Source organism: Papaver somniferum, chromosome 5, assembly GCF_003573695.1.
Source record: "Papaver somniferum cultivar HN1 chromosome 5, ASM357369v1, whole genome shotgun sequence".
NCBI lineage: Eukaryota > Viridiplantae > Streptophyta > Magnoliopsida > Ranunculales > Papaveraceae > Papaver > Papaver somniferum.
This window is the reverse complement of record NC_039362.1, coordinates 25779187-25802878: the sequence shown is the minus strand read 5'-3', so window position 1 is coordinate 25802878 and position 23692 is coordinate 25779187. Positions and strand designations below refer to the sequence as shown.

At 36.2% G+C, this 23692-nt stretch overlaps 2 protein-coding genes and 1 non-coding gene across 4 annotated transcripts; all 3 read left to right on the top strand.

Annotated features, from left to right (window-relative positions):
• The first annotated feature begins 9831 nt into the window (after positions 1-9831).
• Positions 9832-11945, top strand: LOC113281210 (40S ribosomal protein S26-3-like). The gene is made up of 5 exons (XM_026529889.1): positions 9832-9970; positions 10052-10144; positions 10249-10333; positions 10432-10562; positions 11577-11945. The coding sequence occupies exons 1-5, from the start codon at positions 9968-9970 to the stop codon at positions 11679-11681; spliced, it is 417 nt and encodes a 138-aa protein (XP_026385674.1). The 5' UTR covers positions 9832-9967; the 3' UTR covers positions 11682-11945.
• A 599-nt stretch (positions 11946-12544) lies between these two features.
• On the top strand, positions 12545-13482 carry LOC113277344 (early light-induced protein, chloroplastic-like). Of its 2 annotated transcripts, none has more exons than XM_026526467.1 (3): positions 12545-12756; positions 12866-12913; positions 13005-13482. In XM_026526467.1, exons 1-3 carry the CDS (start codon positions 12646-12648, stop codon positions 13347-13349), a joined length of 504 nt encoding a protein of 167 aa, XP_026382252.1. In that variant the 5' UTR covers positions 12545-12645; the 3' UTR covers positions 13350-13482. The 2 variants fall into 2 exon arrangements, with proteins under 2 accessions (XP_026382252.1, XP_026382251.1); XM_026526466.1 differs by having other exon boundaries at positions 12857-12913.
• Positions 13483-14303: 821 nt separating this feature from the next.
• On the top strand, positions 14304-14375 carry TRNAW-CCA. Its single transcript has one exon. It is a non-coding gene; the product is annotated as a tRNA-Trp (tRNA).
• Positions 14376-23692: the final 9317 nt, after the last annotated feature.

The window sequence follows — 23692 nt, the reverse complement described above, 5'->3', positions numbered from 1 at the left end:
AATACCTTATAATAGCTTCAAGGACCTTTCCACGATCAAATAACATACGACCAGAAACAGGACTAGGCAAAACAACACATACAGAGGTAATTTGCGATATCTGTAGTCTGGAAAATACCTTGAGAAATTGGGAAATGTAAGAAGTAAATTGATTAAGGTTATCATCTTCAAACTGCTGAGATTCAGTACCGAAATTCTGAGTTAACCAGTTGAAATTCTTTAGATCAGTATTTGTAACCTTTCTTACTTGAGAATTCAAAACAGCATCCAGAGAATCATGTTTAAAAACGAAGGGTTTACCCTCTTGATAATCCAGAAACATTGACTTTTTCTCATAATCCTGAATTGAATCTATAGTTCCATCAACATTAGAGAAATCAAATTTGAGTTTATATCGAAATCTACCTTCATCATTAGCTACAAAAGTTGAAGAACTTCGAGACATCTCTGTTGTTGAAGATGAATTAACAAGAACTACTCGTAACCTGTCTTCAACACCCTTGCAGTCCAAAATTGTTGAATCCATCTTGTCTTCAATATAATAAGAACCAACAAGATTAGCCTGACTAGACTGGAATTTTTCTGAACCTCGAGGAGAAATTAATCTGTCCACATCAGTGCTTGTATCGTATTCTCCTACAGTTTCAATACAATCAGATTCATCTCCTTCTTCTTCCGATGGAATTGAAGAGTTTGGACTAGAATCATTGATCACATCTTTCATGACAATCCCGTCCATCTTCGTAGCTTCCAGATTCTCAACTTCGACTAGAACTGATTTCAATTTTTCTTCATCTATCGCAATGAGAATCCTCGTTTTCAGAAGATTTGAATCTCCGGTGAGTTTGTATCCAAGAGAAAACCTATAGATTTCAATCTCAATTCAATTAATTCATCGTATACTGCATCTCCGGCTTCATATTTAGCTTGTAATGAAGAATTTTCCCTAGTTTTTAATTCTTCCATTTTTGAAAATTCATTCATGGTAACCCTTGCAGCCGTAAAATCGACTGCTCTGATACCACTTGTACTGAACATCACTATAATTGGATATACAGATGCAGACCAGATTGATATGGTTAGAGATTACTGAAGAAGGATAGAAGGAATTAGAAGGTTAGAAGGAGAAAAAGACGAATTAGCGGAGGAAGAAGACATAAACAGAGAGATATTGAGAGATAAGATTAGATTAGTTCATTCATTATTCGATAAAGCCATCAGGCATACAACCAGTCCCTATATAGCTAGGACAAATACACTACTACTACTAACAACACCCTGGATGCCCTTAACCACAATGGATACCTCCCATTGGGATATGACAGAGGATTGGTTCTACTAGATATCATTCTTCTTGGGATCCGTCCTAATAGAGGTTCTTTAGGGATCGGTCCTAGTAAAGATCCTTTAAAGGGATAGGTCCTAGTGAAGATCCTTTGGATCAACTATCCAACTATGAAACAAGGTTTGCCAGTCTACTCCCTAAAACTATGTAAATAAACATAATTCCAAGGTATGGATTCAACCGGAAGTTCAACGCACTAAATAATAAAGAAATACCAATTAGTATTGTATCGATTCTACGAACTCCATAGATAAAGAATACTTCGTAACTCTATATCCAAATGTTGTATAAAACAACTAGTATATCTTTTCTTGGCACTTAGATCATAGTATAATGACTTAATCATGGATATTAGAGACAAGTAAAAAAACTATACTTTGTATGTTATATTTCCAATAAATATTGACTTGAAAGAACGTTGATAGAAATAGAACAAGTCAAGTTTGTGTTACTAACCTTAAACTGAAGAATGATGTGTTCGGTTATGCCGATACGTCTTCAGGTTCTTTATGATTAACAAGAGCGAGTCTCAATATTTATATGTTCCTAGTCTAACCTAACGAAGTTGACTCTAGTAATCAAATCAAAAAGCTTCGAGGTGTGGATTCTGTGGAACTAAAATATGACAACCAAACTTGACATACCAACACTTGGTGGGTTCAACTGAGCAATGCTATAACAGTGGTGAGATATATACATCAATCAGTAATTAGTTTTTCTTTTTTTTTTGAAAAAAAATAAGAATTAAATATATCTAACAAAGTTGGAAGTATTTTAAAAAATGTATATGAAGGGAAAAAGCTGATTTATGAATTACCATGGATGACTATCCTTGTTATTCTCAAAATATCAACTATCATATGCAAAACACTCATAATCTTGATTGTTTTGTTGAGTCTCACAATATCATCAAGTGTGGCAAGCACTTGAACTTGAATTTTTTTCAATTAAATAACCTACTCCAACTGCATATAGATTTAATTTAGAGAAAGCATTATAAACTGTGAAACAAGTTACTTTAAGTAAACAAACTCATTATCATTGTCTATTTAACCTTTGCTATTTTCTACTTGTGGTTTCCTTAGAAATTTGCATCACCAATAGTCAAGTCTATTTAACAAGGTGCATGCTTATGGTCCTCGAAAACCATTTACGAATGTCAAGCTGGCATTATATCAACTATCAAGCCTATTTAATTTCACAGTTAAATATTTTAGACGGAAAATCATAAATCTATTTTTTTATATAAATCATCTAAAATTTGTAAAATCATGATCAACATATATGAGAGATTAAATATCAACAAAATTGATGTATTAATTAAATACTATATAGTAGATCATCGCTCGGTCGAACTCACAACTTGAAATGATTAGGGTACCAAGTACACTATAATATTTTCGATATCAATCTATGCATGACACAACTTGTGTAATTTAATGCAGGCAAGCACTGTCAAGGAGATTACAACAGTAAGGGTACACTTGGTAAAAAGAGTAAGTTCGAAATTCGAACCAGAGTATGGGATAAAATCAAGTATTAGATTAACGTACAGTGTATTTACTTTAATTATAAATACAAATCAATATAATGCGAAGTAAAGTAAATCATACAACACACGAGATTTCAAAAAACAAAAACCGGGACCTAGTCCAGTTTTAAATATTCTCAGAATTAAGTCACTAAACAAAGACTACCTACAACTTCGTAAAGTTGAGACCGAGTAAACTAACTCCAAGTTACTAAGCTTCTTTAGTATCCATGCGCCTACTGTCAATCTGGTCTACGCACGTGAATTCTAAGATATAGTTCACTATCTTAAGTTGTTTCACCTTCTATCGGTCAACTTATTTAAAGTAATAATCTGTGTAGTAACCACTCTGTCAATCTCAAGAAATTAATAAGAGATGTAGTTGAGTTATAAAGGCTCTTTCGTATAATCAATATAAAGTCCTTTGTATCTGTTAGATAAAGTAAGACCAGTATTACCAAAATAATCGATCTTAGTTCACAAAACTATCAAAGCAGATCTCAAATAGAATTACCAAAAGATGGATTGTCGATTTATACAACAAGCTATAAAAGGTATACAAGATAAATGAACTTTTCGTATCCCAGTTAATAAAGTGTACATGAAGTTATCACAAAGATCAGAATACTGAAAAGAAATCTTATGGTATTCAAATCTTCAGTCTTCAAAGTACCATGCACAAACAACTTGATTTCTCTTATGATGGATCACGCACTGAACAGAGTATGTTAACAATGGATGATCACAAGTCCTATCTTCAGATCTAGATGCAATAAAGCGGATCTGAAATAGTTGATCCTTGAACTAGTTCAAAGAACCTTATATTAGAAAACAAGGATCATATAATAAACAAACTAGATATTCACATAATTAGGATACTCTTATCTCTAGTGAATATTACGAGAATACTACTAGTGGGCTTCCTCACACAACATGAAGTTTTTTATGTTCTGAGATGAGTTTGAAATAGTAACAAACTTCACTATTTATAATGACCAAGATAGTTTAGACAACAAGGAACTACCAAACCCGAAAATACAAAAGATATGCAATAAATGCTTATTTTCGGTTTTTAAAACATTCAAACTATGATCCAACTAATGTACCAAAATCTCTCTTAGATGACAATATATATTAAATAGCGTAAATAATATACTTTAATAATATATCAACTAGAGGTGTGCTTATCCACTGGGATATGAATACCACATAAATCCCGAATATCACAAAGATATTTAGAATAATTCGGTTTGGGATATCACCTTGAATATCAAGGAAAATTCCTGAATATTAAGTAATAAGAGTTTATCACATGTTCAAATACCATGTCGACATCTCGTGTACTTTCCATATTAACCAAACCATTTTTTCGAAAGTTATCCAACACTAATTTAATAGCAAAAATCATAAAAGATCATATTTGATTAATATTAAGGGTCGGTCCAGCTAGAGATCCTTGTGAGGGGATCGGTCCTGCTAGATATCTCAGGACCGATCCTAGTGGAGATCCTTGATTAATGGATCGATCCTACTATAAATCCTTGGGATGGGCCCCAATAAAGATCCTCGTTTAAAAGATCGTTCTTATAAAAGATTCATTGATTCCATTCAACTACGAAACAAGTTCCGCAAGTCTGCTTCCTTGAATTCATGTAGTTAAACATAGTTTTATAGATATATAATCAACTCAAAAGTTCAACACACTAACTGGCAATGAATTAAAACATAGTGTCATATCGAGTTTACAAAGCTCAAATAATAAATGTTATACTTCGTAATCCAATATACCAAAGTTTTATATGACAACTAGTATATACTTCCTTGCCACTTTGGTCAAATAGAATGATCAAGTCGTTAATACTAGAGATGCATAAGTATACTTCTACATTATGTTTTCAGTCTAAGCAATTTGAAATAAACATAGATATAAATGGAATAAGTGAAGTCTGTATTACTGATATGGACAGCGAAAACGATTTGAAAACAATCGACATGCGTAGAACCCATTCTGGTAAACATGACCAAACAACGATAAATTATGAGTTGACACAAAATTAGGTCAAATAATTGATATTGTGTACCGAAACAAAATTGAGCAACTTAATTGGATTTTGTGTGTTAGCATTGCTACTCTTGCAAGTAACATGATAGATGCCTGGTCTTGTTGACATAACCAGTGCTTTTGATCATGCACCTTTTGTGCATATCTTAATTTAGACACTTCGGGAAATTCATGCTACTCGGCTGAGAATGAACATGAATGTCGTGTCAGTATTAAGAATTCAGCGTGGAACATCACACTAAACAAATACTCAATTGGTTCTATACTAGTGAGCAATTCATCTAGGATCTTGAGTTTTCATAATAAAATATTAGAACACCTTGGATTATTTCAAAACACACCAATAATGTTCTAATAATTATATATATTACTGAATTACTTTGTTAATATAGCGAATATTGTTATATACATATATGCGCATATTTATTGTGTTCATCCAGGTTAAGCTTGCAAATGTAGCTGTATATATATAAAAAGAGAGGCATACACACTCTCCAGGTTTCTAGTATATCTCTTAAATTCTTTACGGAATATAGATACATCAAAGCACATTATTTTAAATTCTGGAGCAGTAATATTGGTTTTTATGATTTTCTCCCTAAACCAAAAACCACCATCAACACCAAGCAAAGACTTATTGTCTCACTCTTGTTCTTGAAGAACAAAAGTAGTGGAAAACAACCTTATGAAGCATACACAAATTTTCCAAGGGATGAATTATGTAGCTTACATGAACCCTTTATTTATAGTGAATGGTTGCTTGAATCCTAAGTAAGTTCGTGAGCTATTTTCCTTTTTCAAGACTCTCTTAATTTTGAGAGTCTTTCCTAATTTATAACTCTAGCATAAATAAATAATTATTTAACATAAATTGTAAATTTGTAATAAATTACAATTTAACTTATGAAGAAGTTTAAAACATCATATACGCTCAATTGTATGTGGAAGAATATCCATCTTGCCTAGAAGAGGAAACATCAAAAATGTGATAAAAAAAGGCATCTAGTCACGTTTTTGCGGTTTAGTCCGCGAACCGTTACAAAAAGTTCGTGGATTGTTTCATATTCACGAATTACATTAGAAAAACTTGACTTTTAATCTAATAAAGTCACGTCTCGAACTAGGATTAGATCATGGTAATTGAGTATTAGATATTACTAAATAACCCTCGGAGATTGAAGACCGGAGAACAAACAAAGAAATTTACGAGAACTTCATCAACAAAGAGATATGTGAAGACTGTTCTATCATATTTACTCATCGTATCTACCATTGTATCTTATAAGATAATGTCTATGGTTTTAGTAGATTTAATATTGCAAAGAAAACTTCGATTTCAAGCTTGTTTTGGTTAAACTCTCGGTTTATGATTCGATCAGTGTATGTTCACAGACCCTTAAAAAACTTAGTTAGAACAATTTATTATTGACAAAAAAATTTTGTTCAAGTTTATCATTTGAAAATTTCCAAATCAAACAACACATACTATCCATGGTTATTGGAAACGTTTTAAATTTAATAATGAAAGAATTTCAGATCTGCTTGGAGCAAGGTACGTATACCCAGTATGCATGGGTATGCATACCTGGCTAGTCAGTATGAGTTCCGAAAATTTTAGAGGTTTGAAAATCCGGTTTGCATAACCTTTACATCTGAGTTCGGGATACGGGAAGGTCTGTAAACCCGGTTTGCATACCCCTTCGATTTGACTTAGCAAACTGCTAGAGATTTGCATATTTTGCATACCCTTTGAGTCTGACTTTCGCGAACTGCCAAGAGGTTTGCATACCTAATCCAGTTCCAGACTGCAGAAGCTCACGAACTATCTTGTATGACTATGTTTGCTTTTGCTACGACTCTCATAGACACTTGTAAGATAATTTTATTTACAAAATCACTTTAGGCTTGTGGATTATTGTTCAGTCCTGAGTGTTATTGAATATTGTATTGCTTGTAAGTTCATAGGCTTAGTTAGCTGCTATGGTCTATCATTGTGCACGATTCGATAACTATCCGGACAATAATGCATATTCTTTTGTGTAATTTCAAGGCGGATTTTTCAGATGCTTGCATGAATTTTTAATTAGAAACTTATTCTAAACTGAGAAAGTATTTGCTTCCTTGCCAAGTAACTTCATCGACCTGGATGTAGTTCTCATTGCTTGTTGTAATCCTTACTCAAGTCTCGAGCTCTTGGTCTTGACTTCCACATGCTTCCTTGATTTACTCTTCGATATGGGCACTCAGGTCGTGCACATGGCTTTGTCTTTGTCTTCAAGTCAAGGATGTGGGAATGTAGTGACCTTTTTGAATGTACTAAAGACTTGTTTACCAGATCTCGACCTGGGTACTATCTCAGCACTCGTCTCTTATGACCTTATAGATGTCAGCACTTGGTAGATGTTATTTTTTGTTATCCACACTTTTGCTTTGCAGTTTTCCTCGCTAACAAAGTTTTGGTCTGTGCCTTTACTTTACTTTCCACATTATAATTATGTCGTTATAGTTATAACTGAAGTAATACCACTGTACGTTAATCAAACACTTTGTTTGATCCTAAATACTTATCTGAATTCGAACTTACGCTATAAACCAAGTGTACATCTTGTTTAAGTAATCTCCTTGACAATGCTTTCCTGTACTAGATTACATAAGGTGTGTCTTGTATAGGTTGATATCGGAAAGATCGTGGTGTACTTGGTGCCCTTGTCATTTCAAAGCGCTTTTAGAAAATTCACAACAATACAAAACCAATCCTTCATACTGCACCCTCGAGACCTAAGGATTTGTAATATATTCGTTTTTTTACGAGTGAATGTCCGACTAAACATTAAGGAACTAGATGTGGCTTATATTTGTGGGATCCAAAATCTGTTAGATACCTACATTACGCATATGGAATTTTTATAAAATATTAATATGGTATGTACCCACTACATATTCATCTTGTTAGTTTTTAGGACTAAAAATTGAGAGCATGGAGAAAATGTGTAACAATTGCATTTTTCCCTTAGCAATAATGATTTGTTATATTATCATGGCGGTCATCAATTGTAGTACTAGTAAAAATAAAATCCATTAAATCACGGTGGTCATCAATTATAGTACTAGTAAAAATAAAATTCATTAAATCATCCGCATCGAATTTGCCCCGCATCCATTAAATGCAAATTTGTTGGATGCTAGATTGGAAGCGGATATTAAAGTTGGATTGGATATAGATAAGGCTAAAACCGGTGCAATCCGGTCCATTCTCACCTGTAATTTTAGAACGATTTTTTGGGGACCATGATTTTTCTTGGGGGACCATGGTTTTATTTTGGGTAAAGACATTAGAAGTAAATCTAGGTCACCCCTTATCTAGATATTTATATTAATACCTAAATTACCCTCCTGATTAATTTTGGGTGATGATTAACTAGTGTTAATAATAATTAGTGTAATGATTAGTGAGATGATTAAGTTAAAGATAATTAGTGAGATTAAAAAATCAGATGAGTTTTTTTTTTAAAGAAGTAGAATTATTGAGAGAGTAAAGTTAGAGAAGATGAAGAAGGAAAACATGAAAAACGATGGATTTTACCAACCACAACCAGAGGAAGGGTATTTGGGTACCCAGGTATGCTTCAAACTTAGATAATCTTGGTTGAATTGCTCCAAACTTTCAAAAAAAATGAAAATTTTTATGTAAATTTGGGCCAGTTCGGTTAACCATATGTCAACAACATGTAACCGAACACATCTGAAAGTGTAGTTCGGTTACCATATGTCAAGAACATGTAACCGAACACACCTGAAAGTGTAGTTTGGTTACGTTTTCCAAACACGCAGGTTACCGAACTCGCTCGTTAATGGAGGTTTTGGTCGTACAGTGCAATGTTTGGTTACCTAGGATAAAATGGTAGGTAACCGAACTTTGAACTTGACAATTTATTTGAGTACATCTTGTGTGTTCGGTTAGTTCGCAAACTTCAACGCAACCAAGTTCCCAACCGAACTTCAGGTTAAAAGTAACCTAGTGTTAGAAGTTCGGTTGGTTCGCAAACTTCAACATATTTTGCGAATCAACCGAATTGGGCTTATAGGTAGAGTTCGGTTACAAAGAAAACTTAATAATTTTGCGAACGAACCGAACTTATGGACTTGTATTGTTCTAATACAAGGAGTTCGGTTAAAAGTACTTTTTTGCGAATCAACCGAACTTTGAGTTCGGTTAAGAAAATAATAATTTGTGATAACCGAACTTTTTACTGAAAAAAACTCCACTAAACCTCTCTGCAACTTCCATTTTCAACTCATTTTGATGATTAGTTCTCATTTATTCAACCAAAAACGAATGACAAGTATTGGGTTTGTGAGAATATCTTTGTTAATGTTTTAAATTAAGCTATATATATATATATATATAGTGGTGGTGGTGGTAATCGGAGGTGGTGGTGGTAATCAGTGGTTGTTGGTGGTGATAATTGGAGGTGGTGGTGGTGGTAATCGGCGGTGGTGAGAGGTGGTGGTAATCGGCGGTTGGTGGTGGTGGTGGTGGTAATCGGTGGTTGGTGGTGGTGGTGGGAATCGGTGGTTGGCGGTGGTGGTGGTAATCGGCGGTGGTGGGAGGTGGTGGTGAGAGGAGGTGATGGTTATATATATATATATATATATAGAGGTGGTTATTGCGTTGGTTTTAAATTAAATTAGGTTAAGAATAGGTTAGTCATTTCAATGTTCTAGGACACTCCTTATAATTACAGGGAAGGTGACCTAATAATACCATGGTCCAAAAAAAAGACCATGGTCCCTAAAAAATCATTCTAATTTTATAGGTTGGTTTGGGCCACCATGAGAGTAACAATTAAGCGTTGAAAAGGCGTGAGCCCATAGACCCACGAAACAAAACCCCTAATATAAATCATCACTAACTCAAGTAGAGATAGAACCCTAGAACAACAGAAGAAGAGCTTTGGAGACATCTCTAAAGTTAGGGTTTGCAGGAATAAGAAGAAGAAGAGGTTACAGATCAATCCCACTCCAAAATATGGTAAGTCCCAAATGAAGTCAAAATCATGTTTCAATCTTGATTGTTACATGTTTTTTATTTGATTTTTGGTTGTTTGTGTAGACGTTTAAGCGGAGGAATGGTGGTCGTAACAAACATGGTCGTGGTCATGTTAATTTCATTCGTTGTTCCAACTGTGGAAAGTGTTGCCCTAAGGTTAATATTCGTTGATTTATTTTTTCTGTTATCTTTAAGATCTGATTTAAGTGGAACCATATAAGGTAGATTCTGATTTTGTTGTTGTTGTGGTGGTGGAATAGGATAAGGCAATCAAGAGATTTTTGGTGAGAAACATTGTTGAACAAGCTGCAGTTAGAGATGTTCAAGAAGCTTGTGTTTATGATGGTAAATTATTACTTTTTTTTTTTCTTTTTGCATTTCTATTTAAGATTGATTGTGGTTAATAGTTTTGTAACTCGATTTTGGGTGTTTTATGTATATAGGATACACTTTGCCTAAATTGTACGCCAAGATGCTTTACTGTGTCTCATGTGCAATTCATTCTCATGTTGTGAGGGTTCGCTCTAGAGAGAAGAGAAGGAACCGTGACCCACCTCAACGTTTCAGACGTCGGGTATGTACCCTGACCTCTCTTGAAAGTAGCTCATTATGAGTAATTTGATGATGTTTATACCTCTTTATCTGTATGTTTTTGTGTTGGTAACAATGAGTTCGTGTTCGTCATCGAAGAATTTCTTAGTGTTGCATTATATTGATTTCATTTAACCAATTGTTAGCCATTGTTATGAGGCATGGGGGATTTTTTTTTTTTTATGTATAATGCCATATCGGTTTCTAGGATCGTGCAGTGTCCCCTCTTAGACAGCTTGTTCTGTGAGAAACTTACTTCACAGCTACAGAGAAATAAATTCTCAGCTGACAAGCTGTCTAAGAGGGGCAGCTGGTTGCTAAGAGGGAATGCTCAACCTTCCTTTCTGTCAAGCCCGGAATCTCCAAATCAATTATACTACAGAGTCTGTTAATATTGTAAAATTCTGTTAGGTTTTGAATATTGGTTTTGGGTTTCATTTTTGGGTGCCCTATTCTGGGGTTTCCTTTTTGTTAGTTGATTTTTGCTTTTAAGTTCTGTTTGCACTTGGTTCTTTTTGTAGAACTCTTTTTGCCTCCTTTTTGGCCTTTAATCGTAAAAATCAATTAAGCAATTTTTTTTTCTTAGTTTAACTGCCAAAGAGGTACATTATTTCTGGCATCCTTGTAACCAGTCCTCCGTGATGTTCATTTAATGCCAATTAACATAAACTGCTGTTATTTATCACACGTGTTTGAAGTAGGCAGCAGCCTGTAAGTAAAGTAACATTCAGTGATCCGGGGAGTATTTAGTTACTTTATAGTATTCTACAGTTGAGTTCATTCTTGCTGATGTTTACTTTTCCTTCACACTGTTCACTTAAACTACTTATCACGAAATCGTCTGAAGTAGATGACTGCCTGTAAAATGAATCTATGGTTTAATGCGTGTTTCTTTATAGTTTGATCTGTTGCTATTGTTTACATAAATGGGATTCCTCGATGTCAAATAATGTTACTCTCACTGTTGATGGATGCTGAGTTATTTTCATTCTTATAGGATGATACTCAAAAGCCCGCCCAAGGTGGCCCTCGCGCAGCAGGAGCTGGTGCTGCACCTGGAGCTACTGGTGTACCTGGAGCTGCCCCAGCCGCCCGTACTTGAGCAACAAGTTGAGAAGTTGAATTGTCTTCTGATACTGTCAATGTTTTAAAGTTTTGGATTTAGGGTGGTACCTAGATAATAACCTTCTCCTTTGTGTGTTTTTTATTTTATGGAAATCTTTTGTTGAGGACTCCAGTCTGTTTTGTTATATGCTTCAACGGGTAAAATTTTGAAATACTTCTCTAGATATGTTGGAACTCTAGGTGTATTTTTCAAATGTTATCGTAGTATTATAAGTAGATTAAATGAAATCTCATTTGCTTACTTTGGCACAAGAGAAAAATGTAAATCCTAGAACTTCGAATATTGCTAAGGGAAAGAAGTAACCCTGCAAACATTGGCCTCAACTTCCAATGTTGATGCCAGACCCCTTCCATAATGTTTTCCTGTTCCGGTTGTTAGTGCATGGTTTGTTTATTGGTATTCTTTACATCCGGTTCTAAATCTTTCTTCCAGAGGCTGTCAAGGATGAAAAGAGGGGATAACTCTGCAGTCTACATAACATTACTTACTTCCAGTCTACCATATCATTGCAAGAAAAATCTCACAACTATAAAGCACAAACGGTGATTATGTGAGAGAGACAGTATCCCGTGACTCTTTCACCGTGATGCCACTACTTCATCCCATGAATACAAAACACTAAACCATTTCGAAATTGAAATTTCATGGTATCCGCTCAAATTTCACCCACGTCATTCACTTCTATACCATGAAGCTGAAGAACTTTCACGTGTCAGTAAATTAACGGTTCATACAAGGTTAGTTCATGTGGACTTCTATAAACCAATTCGCGATTCTTTCCAAAGTAGTCTATATATAGCCATATATTAGTTACTCCATCGTCTAACTAATACACTGAACTCATCTTTGTATCACTACAAGAGCATTTTGTTCTCACATCTCTGCTCTTGCATCTTGAGAATTCATTAAATTTCAACTAATATCAAATATTTGAAATATAATGTCTGCTTCTGCATCATCTGTTTACCACTCTATCTTGTCTAACCATGTAACCCGTGTTCAAACCCAAACACGAAGAAACATTAGCTTCAGAGTTTCCTGCATGGCCGAGGTACATACACTACTTACATTGTTTGATGTCTTACTTTGTATTAGTCAACGCTTGATTATACGGATTCTAATCCATAGAATTTTCTTTACTGATGGCATAGGAGAAACAGGATCCAATGACAACTCCTACTTCTCCAGCACCACGCGCTGCACCTAAGGTTCATTGCGTTGATATTCATATTATTTTATCCTTAATTTGGTGATGATTTTTTCATCTAACCAGAGACTTACAAATTTTCAACCATGCAGATGAGTACTAAGTTTACAGATTTATTAGCATTCGGTGGGCCTGCACCAGAGAGAATTAATGGCAGACTTGCCATGATTGGGTTTGTTACTGCTATGGGAGTAGAACTCGCGAAAGGTACTGATGTCGCAGCACAGTTGGCTGATGGAGGACTTCCGTGGTTTCTATATACCTGTGTTCTACTATCAGTGGCCTCACTTGTCCCATTAGCTCAAGGTGTGAGTGTTGAATCGAAATCAGATGGTTTGATGTCCTCCACTGCGGAGATGTGGAATGGAAGAGCCGCAATGTTGGGTTTAGTTGCATTGGTCCTCACTGAAGTTGCCAAGGGTGGAGCTCTTATTTAAATTAGATTTTAATATCATTGGAGTTTTAGAAGGTTCACTCAATATTATGATGCTATCGTCCTGTAAATGTTTTTGATCAGTACATAAACATGTTTGCAGTGCAATGCAATCCCAAATTCATCACAATATACAAGTAACCTTACCAAGAGGCCCTATTATATAAAGTAAGCTTACCAAGAAGCCATCTTATATGAAGTAGATTTGACTGTGTAAGCTCTAGATTCTAAGTAGTTCCTACAAACTGCTGGACATCAATTTCTAAGGAATGTGATGGAGAATTGGATCAAAAATGGCTAGGCTTACTTTTATCCTCCATAATTAGTCTGGGTTGGATGCGCACTCTTCTTTTTTGCGTTGCTGATTAAACGAAGAAGCAATCACGAACACCCTGCATCTCAGCAATCCCACCATACTATAACAGTAATAGTCTTAAGAAAGAAGTTGAACCATGTCTGCGTCTTACATGTCTTTAAGGCAATAGCGCGCTGCTACATTGATAGGAAGGGAGGCTGTACCGGTTATGTGGGCTGATGACGCCTCCAGGATATAACAAGTTGTAGCAATAATAACACAATATGATAGCGAACTCGAAATGTGCTCCACTTTAGCTCAGCCTCTGAGAAAACCTCGAACCAAGCTACTTGCAAACTAGCAAGCCCTTCAGCTCGACTAGCGCCCTAGGATATTTTCTCTTCCTCTTTTGGTGAATAGAATCCTCAATCCAGTTTCTGTACATGGTGCCGTTTGTATACGTATGACAACTTGCCATTTTGTGTGAATCAAGGGAGCGGCTCTTATTTGGCTGTTCTCACTAGGAACCTCCACATTGATCCTTCTCCATTTTGTGTCGCTGGTAACCCTGCATGCCTCCCAACTTGGAGAGCTGTTGGATTCACTCGGCCACCGCCACCTGCATTGACATCTAATTATCCCTCAATATAGCTATCAACAACAGGATCTGTGGCGCAATGGTAGCGCGTCTGACTCCAGATCAGAAGGTTGCGTGTTTGATTCACGTCAGGTTCAATTTTTTTAAATATACCATCTGGTATATGGGGAAATCTGACCCATACTTTTTTACAAGTGTGGTTCTGCAACTGAGAATACTCCCAAGAGCCAGGATTGAACGCCTATGCCTGGAGGATGTTTCGGGTTTGAGAAATACAAGTAGATGTTGTTCTTCCGATTTTAAGCTTCTTGAAAAGATTTTATAGACAATTATTTGCCAATACATTTGAGTTGTTAAATTATATTACCTCCGTTTCTAGAAAATAGGTAATATCATTTTTTTTCTTCACTTTAATCTAAAAATAGTCCAAATTAAAAAAGCAATAGTAATATTTTTCTTCAGAAACGGAGAGAATATTAATTTCGGGATACAATAAAACTTTATAGCGCGTTTAGATGCACACTCCGAAGTTATTTTTCGACTTCTGGAAGTCAAAATGTCAGAATTCAATTTGGCAATAATATTTCAGAACGGTTTCTAGAAGTAAAAAAAAGTCGTTTTTTTGTGAAGCAAAATAGTTTTGCTTCTAATTTCTGCTTCTGACTTCCACTTCTGGAGTAGCAGAAGTAAGAAACAGATTTGTATCCAAACGCGCTACAACAACGAAGTTGAATTTAACGTTTATACTCTCTTGATTCTTCCAAGAATACTTTAAAACAAAATTTAATGATGTTAGTAGATAGAAAAATGAAGATGAGAAAGCTGGAAAAAACTCGGAAACTCAACGGTAATTGATGGACAATCAATGGCTTGCGCTTATAAAGAAGGTTAGCGACTTGTTTTTTTTTTTTTTTGAAGCATAAATTTTATGAAACTATTAATAGGCTATTATACGAGGGAATGTGGTACCCACAGATTCATCAATCACATTTGGACTGGTAGACCATGAATCTATATCAACAAGACATTGGAATAAAATGTGATCAACAGTCTTCGGATCAGAGTAACATCGAGAGGTGAAGTTGTAGTCGAGCAAGCGGCTACAGTTGTGGTCAATGCTTTCCATAAGAAAAACTGTATTTTTGATGGTGGTAGAGGGTTTCGATGCAGTTGATCCGAGATTGTAGTCATTCGAACATATCCAGATGTTGTGGTGTATTGCCCAAACGATACTTGATTACCTCCTTCTGAATCCGCTTGATCCATAGCTTGTCGCCGGCATGTGATGAAGATGTGGAAAATTATTGGGAAGACATGCCTTGGATCCTTTTTCGTGCCTAAGGAAGGAAGGTTGAACATTCGATGCATAACGTAGGTTGCAGTCAAGCTACAAGGACTAATACCACTAAGCTACGGTGCTAACCTAGACGGAATATGAAATTGAAACGAAAAGCTAACCTAAATAATGTGCTTTATAAGGGAGCACTTACAACTACAAGTAAAATGTGTTAGTATAGCACTTACAGGAGGATATAAAGACTAACTAAGTTATCTATTACAACTTCACTAAAATACACTTGGGACTAAGCGAAATTAAACTAAAGAGAAATTGAAGAAGCAGAACTAGTTGATTTTCGTGGTACTAAGAGAAATTGGAATTGAAGAGCTATAAAAAGGAGTGTAAGTGATTAACTATAGTAGATAAAAGAGTTGCCAAACGTGTGCCAGGGATAAACTAACCCAAGAGAAACCAATGAGAGCAATAAAATTGGATGCAGGTGATGGGTAGGACGAACAGAAAACTAACGGGCAAGCTAGGAGAAAAACCAAGATTAGGATGATTCTTTTACTTTTTAGAAACATTTCTTCCTAAATTAAATAATTTCATCAAGGTGCATACTGTACCAAAAGACCCACTTAGATTAGGATGATTCTTTCAGTTACCAACAATTGCTTATTATTCGGAACCGGATTTTGCCCTTAGACCTTTGCAACCTGACAGGTCAGGTCAAACATTTTACAACCCGGGGTCGTTTCCCCTACTCCCTAGGCCTAAACCCCCTTCGTATCATCAAGCACAATGACCAGAAAGAAGTGGAGTAGTCAATTAAAGACTGCGCTAAGTCACAGGCAAGTACATCTACGTAATTAAAGAAAGTATCATTACAGACCATCCATCAGATCAGCCTATCTCTATTTTAGCTTTCATTTATTTAGGCAACCTAACTTTTTGGAAAGATGATGTCAAGGACCGGTTTCGTGACTAGTTCAACTACTTTATTGGTGGCGTATCTTTGTCTGAGTGAACTAATGAGAGGAGCACATCATTAGTTCCGAATTAAATGATCCATCAATTATGATATGATGACAATGGGGGATTATGATGTAAGAGCATCCGTACTGGTGCTGGTTAATTTGTCTACTTTTGTCCGTCAGTTGAATTGTGAAATATGGTCATTACCTAGATGAAAGCGTGGAATTGGGCACTTTGGATCATTGTCCGTGACAAATTATCAACTTCGGGACGGAGGGGATATTATTAACCTGATCATTGCCCGTTATAAAAATTTGGGCTCTTGCTTAAGGAAATCCATACAAACATTCAGCTCGATTGGTGTTATGATGGTACTTTAATGCCTGCTCAAGGACATGCCCTTCGCTCCCTCCCTCGTGAGCCTTTTGAATAAATATCCGATTTCGAGACTCAGTTCCCCATTATTATTATTTTTATTAATGGGTCTCTTTTCCCGAGTTCCAACTTTTTTTTCCATTTGTTTACAACAAGTGGTGGAGTATTTGGTTACAAAATATCTCGATACTAACTGTTTGGCGAATTCTGGTCTAGGAACGGAGCACAAATCCTATGGCCTACCCGCAGTCTATTCATTGTGGCATTATAAATTTTATAATACAAGATACGAGGGTGTTTGAAGATTTGACTTGGACTGTATTTGTCAATTAAAATTCCATTACTTTCAATTAAAAGTTTGAGTTTAATAAACATGGTTAAGCGTACCGAAAATCGGTATCACATCGGTCCTCAGCGATAGGAATACGACGTTTGGACATCAGCAGAACCAAAAAAAACCCAACTCATTGACCGTTATTGGCTGAAAGCCTGAAACAAGGTTTTCAGTCTGATGCAATAGATATTATCGAAAAAGATATTTTGTTCAGCCTCTAATTATTCTAAGGAATAACGATCATTAATATTATTAATTATATATATATATATCTGAGTTTTGGTGCTATAAACAAAAGGATGAAAACGATCCAAAACCGACCGGAACTCTAATTTATTACTTTTTTCTAATTTAAGGTTACCTATAATAATAAAAGTACCATTGAAATAAAACTATATGCCACAAACTGTTGTCGGAAAATATACAAAGTAATACTAATGCATAAAGTTGTTGAAAGAAACACGCAAAAATTAAACTGTTAGGAAACTTTAATTCGCACTAAAACCCGTTGAGATATTGATACAAACACTTAGTTTGCAATTGTGCACCGGTGTTGACACGCTTCAACATCAGTTGTATATCACACCTCCAAAGCTGGACTATTCATTTCAATACTCAAATGTGCAATCTCAACAAGGATTACAACAATTATACTATTAACGAAATACAAACATTCATTCACAGTGAAAGAAAAGAGAAAGAAATAAGGGCAGAGAGAAGAAGAAGTTAAACAAACAATAAAAAGATCGAGTCTAGCGAACTTCTCTATGTCCTTAAAACGATTATATCCCCCACAATGATGTCATATGGGTAAGTGGCGTTCGTTTCCCGTAGTACAACAATCTCTTTCTTGATGATGCAGCACTTCAATTAATCAAGAACGTCAAACTAAATTATATTTTTATGTAATCTCTTATGACACTCAAAACTCAAAAAACCAGAGTTCAAACTCGTACATCAAACTAGGAAATCAAAGGAGCATTTAAAGAAGAATGGTGACTAAAAACTAGGGACAAGAGTCTTTTCCATTAGGGACTGAAGAATGGTGACCGAATAACTGCTGGTTTTCATGAGTGCTATTAGAGAGTATCGCCTAAGTATTCTCATAAAAATATCCACGTTTTTCACTCATTTAGGTGAACAACTATTATGAGTAACCTATCTTACTCCACTTATTTCTAAGTATAGTAGTTGTTAGAGAACTGCTCGGTTGAACTCGCAAGCGTTGCTATCTCAAGCTTGTTTGTCAAGTTTAGTTGGTCAAAACTATAGTCTTGATTTCTAGTCTACTTATATCTATGTCTCAGATTAGGATAGAATGTATAGTTGATCTTTAGACTTCACAGTGTTTATTGATTGAAGACGAAGATCTACTGAGGAGAGCTTGGAGGAACTTCATCAGCAAAAGGTATGTGAAAACTAAAACTTATCTATCACTCAAAAGTCTTTTCTATCTTCTAATGCGACTAAGTCGTATAAATGTATACACTTTTACTTTATACACATTTGATTTTCGAGCTGAGTTTATCTCGGTTATCTATTTCTCAAAATATGTGTTGGAAGTTTTTTGCTTTAACTATGTTCATCATTATTCGTGACGAATTTAGTTGGAAACAATTTATTTTTTGGAAACTAAATATTAAGTCAAAAGATGATCATGTGAAAATTGCCTTGAAACATCTTATATGATTTGTGTGAGACAGTCATTTGATGTCGACTTGGAAAGTTTCGTATTGATCATCCGATCACTTAAAAATTACTTGAAGCTAATAGTTTTTGGTGAGAAAACTATTGTCTTCTTTCAAGGATGTTTCAATGATTGAAATGGGAGTTTAGAAAAATTAACCATGTCTGCGGTATGTTCATGAATTGATTCTTATGAATCAATCCGATTTTGTTTCAATTTGTTCATATATATTTCTATGAGATAGTGAATAACTGAACAACTCTATTTGAAACGCAATTAGATTCATATTATTATCTTTCATGATTGACTTCTTGTTCACCGTAGGAGGACTCACTGGAATTGTCTTGGCAATTTCAGGTTTAAACATCATATTTGATACAGAAGTGTTAGATGAATGTGGTTAAGACAAAAATGTTCATATGGCTAACTTTAGTTAACTGTTATTGAGCCAACTCAGTATACACGTTTAGGTAGGTTATCCATATCTAAACGAAAGTATATTCCATTTGTGTGTAACGAGCTAAAACCATCTAACAGTGGAGATTGATTGCTTTATTTTAAAAGCATACTTAGCTTGAATCTTAAATCAGGTTTTCATATAATTGTGAATGATGAATGCTTTGTTACTAAACTATCTTAGCTTTGACTATAAGCAAACCCTGATTTGAAAGACTATATAAGGGAGAACTCTAGCAAATGGAAAACCTAATCCCAGCACTTTCCTGTGTCCTAGTTGCAAACTAGAGTCAATTCTCATTTAACCTAGGTTTTTCCAAAACCCAATTAGGTTAACGACTTGAAGACTTCATTTTGGATTCGTGAAGCCAAACCCAACTATTTTCTCTGTAGTTGCGTGTTCTGATGTTACTTGTTCTATCGTGTTGAGTACCATCTTATCTAAGATTTGCTCGAGATTTATCTCCGATAGGTATAAGATATAAAAAGTAGTCACAAAGTTCTTCATCTCAAACTTTGTGATTCTGCAGTAACTTCTTCTAACACCATATAGTTAAGTTATTGTGAGGTAATTGATATTTCTAGGCTGCTCTTCGGGAGTATAAGACGGGATTATTAATTGGTTCATGTTCACCTTGATTTATCATATGACTGAACAAAACTTCCTAGGTACTTCTGTGGGAGACAGATTTATCTATCAGAATAGACATATTTGTGTGAGACAGGTTTGTTTATAAGTCTTCGACTTTGGATCGTAGAAACTTTTAGTTGTGGGTGAGATCAGGTAAGGGAATCAAGTGCGCAGAATACGACGTGGTTCTAGAGGCGTAAGGAACGCGAGCGTACCTTAATCGGTGTGAGACTCGGTTAAGGCTCATAATAAAGAATAATCGTTTTAAGATTGTCGTAAAATATACTAAGTAATACTAATACATCAAAGTTGTTCAAAGAAACACACAAAAATTCAAGTGTTATGATACCTTAAGTTGCACTAAAACCCGTTGAGACATTGATACAAACACTTAGCTTGCAATAAAACTGTATACTGATGTTGACATACTTCAACATCACTTTGTACACCACACTTGCACTATTGGACTATTCATTTCAATACCCAACCGTGCAATCCAAACATGGATTACAATAATTACACTATTAACGAAATACAAACATTCATTCACAATAAAAGAAAAAAAGAGAGAAATAAGGGTAGAGAAGAAGAAGAAGTTAAACAAAAAAAATTAATAGATTGGATCTAGAAAACTTCTTTATGTCCTTAAAAAAATTACGCTCCCACAATGATGTCATATGGGTAAGTGTCGTTCGTTTCCCAGGATACAACAATCTCCTTCTTGATGATGCAACACTTCAATCAATCAAGAACATCAACATTATACGTTTTATGTAATTTCTTATAACACAAAATACAAAAAAAATGAGGAGTTCAAACTCGTATATCAAAGGAGTATTTAAAGAAGAATGGTTACTGAAAACTAAGGAAAAGAGTCTTTTCCCAAGAGACACCACGTTTGGTCCTTGAATACACTCAAATCCTTTCCGAAAAGACAAAACTTAAATATTAGGAATTGTTTTATGGTTACTACTTGAAAACCAAGTTTCAAACTTGTTGATGGTGGTTTTTAGTTTAGGGAGAAAATTGTAAAAGTCTATCTACTTGACCCGACATCGGAAGTAATAGACCGTTATATGTCTATATTCCGCAAGGAATTTGAAGAATATATCAAAATATGATGAGTGCCCATGCCGCTCTTCATATTGTATTGAAACTCAAGCTCCTAGATGAATTGTTCACTAGTATAGATCCTAATGAGTATTTAAGCTCCTGGTTGCATTATTCACTAATGAAATGGAGCCATTTAAAAGTGTTGAGCGCCTAAGCCTCTTCGCTCATATATGTATTGAGAAATTCAATATATTTATATGTATAAAATTTACTCAGAATGGTGTATGTAGCAACAATCCCAAATATTCTGTAAATATTATCTTGCCTAGTGTTTTCCTATGCTATGATCCCCAGCGAACTCTCAATATTGGCATGACATGACGATTAAATGTTCGCTCCCAACAGAGTAGCATGAATCTCCCGAAGTGTCAGTATTGATACCTGCATGAAAACACTCACATAAGCTACCACACTCTCTGACAAAGAGAGTCTCGACGCACTTCTAATTAAAGGACAACTCGATCGAACATATTTAATTTCCTTAAGGAAAATCTAGACTGTCCATATCAGTCTCAGAAACGATCACGGGCACAATTTGGCCGCACGATTTAAAAAAACTATCCAAACCTTGGCAGGAGTGGGCAATCACCGTGATGACCAACGGCGGGCCCATTAATGCCCTAACCGGCCGAACAACACCATACATCTCCCAACGCTATCAAAACGTTAACCCTAAGTAGGGTAGTCGCGCCGATTAAAGAGAAGCTCGAACAAATTTGAACTGTCCAAGACAGTATTAAAATCGTCGCAACCGTCCAACTTCGCCAGCATAGTTGGACGGGTTAGATGATCACATGAGCAATTAGGGGAATGCTGACATGCACATCGGCGGCCCCACTTTCTCCTTGCTCGAACGACTTGCCCATGGTGGGGCCATTAAGCAGAGAAACGCTCGCCCAAACCATGATAGGCGTGATGCTTCCAAACCATAAATTAGGTCGCGGAAATTCACTAGTGTCTTAAATCGATCACGACCATCCAACTTAGCCATCCTATTTGGATGGCTTAGATCGCATTTTGGACCATCAGGAAGGTGCACATGAGTTCACCGTCAGCCCAACATTTTCCCCACATGATCGATTCCCTCAAAAGAAGCTGACAACATGCCAAACCGCTTGGTCAAAGTCGTGTGGACGTGGCTGTTTCAAAACCCTAATTAGGGTTTACGACAACATGCATCTATTGTAAATTGATCGTGACCATCCATCTTTTCCGGCCCAAATGGATGGTGTAGATATAGGCTCAAAAGGTCCCAAAGATGTCAACGTGATCACTGTCGTCCCACCTTTACGTATGACCATCTGGCCTATGCAACTAGGGACCGGTGCCTCGAAATGCACGCCTCAAAGGTGATAGGTCGCACGACCTTTCAAACCTAACTAGTGCTTTGCGGAAATATATTTTTGTCGCAAATCGATCACGGCCACTCATCTTCGTCGGTCAAATTGAGTGGCCTAGATCGAATCTTTGAGGAATCGAGAGGTGCAGGAATGCACGCCAGCGGGCCATCTCCATGCATGCCTGGTCGATCCATTCAAAATTAGCACCGATGTTTGGATTCGATCGGCCGAAGAGGGGATGTTTGCACACCTCTAAAAAACCCTAAATTCCTTCAACGACAGCAAACATGTGCCGTAAATCATCTCGTCCTTGCAACTTTGTCAGCTTGGTCAAACGGCTTGGATTAAAAACTAAGCGATCAATGAAGTGCCTCAATGATCACCGTCCGCCACTTTGTCACAGGGAGTGATCGACCAGATGATGGCCCGCCCATGAGGCCTCCAAACGATCACTCGAAGATGGTTGGACGTGCTTAATCTGCGACTTACACAATCAAGTTTTAAAACAGCGATGCTTCATGCATATCGATTGTTGAGCTGCTTACTTAAAAGCGATGCATTACATGCATTGAGCATGCACGATATTTCATGAATATCAATTCCATAAATAACTTAGTTATTTAACCTGATAGCAGTGTATGCTATTTCTTGCGGCAGGTCCCACGACTTAGCCCACTCACTCGAGACATCAAACATGTCACAAACTGGGGGATGCTCGTTGGGGTATTGGTCTGGCGGTTTACAGCGTGCGGCGTGCAACGCGCCCATTACGAGAACGTGTCAGGAAAATATGGACGGTTAACGGTGATGAGGGAAGTGGGCAAAGGTGTGATCGTGTGACAATCACCACTCCTACACGACCACACTACTCCATCACTCAACTTTATCCACTTCCTACAAGATGAAAGGTTGCGCTCAAAATGACTTGTATAAATAGGTTCTCCAACCTATTTCCAAAGGAGGAAAAACCAAGTTGTTGTTAACACTGTATCCAGAAACACCCAGAACTGATAGCTTACATTATGCAAGTCAGTTCAACATTCTGATACAAGTCATAAACAGCCAAACACCTTCACAATCTCAACACCTTCTTCGCTTCCCTCCCTAAAATCAACCCTATCTCCTTCACTTTGTGACCGAAGCAAGTCTGGAACAGCCATTTCTTGTTTTAGGCCAGAATTGTACAGATTGATTTCTCGAATCTAATGTACTCCCGTGCAGTACATTTGTTTAGGGTTTAGATTCGTTTCTCATCCGCACACAC

Coding starts and splice junctions, on each gene's coding strand:
- LOC113281210 (XM_026529889.1), top strand. Junction 10,145..10,248: donor GTGGAAAGTGTTGCCCTAAG/GTTAATATTCGT, acceptor GTGGTGGAATAG/GATAAGGCAATCAAGAGATT. Junction 10,334..10,431: donor AGAAGCTTGTGTTTATGATG/GTAAATTATTAC, acceptor TTATGTATATAG/GATACACTTTGCCTAAATTG.
- LOC113277344 (XM_026526466.1), top strand. CDS start 12,646: ATGTCTGCTTCTGCATCATCTGTTTACCACTCTATCTTGTCTAACCAT. Junction 12,757..12,856: donor GAGTTTCCTGCATGGCCGAG/GTACATACACTA, acceptor CTGATGGCATAG/GAGAAACAGGATCCAATGAC. Junction 12,914..13,004: donor CACCACGCGCTGCACCTAAG/GTTCATTGCGTT, acceptor TCAACCATGCAG/ATGAGTACTAAGTTTACAGA.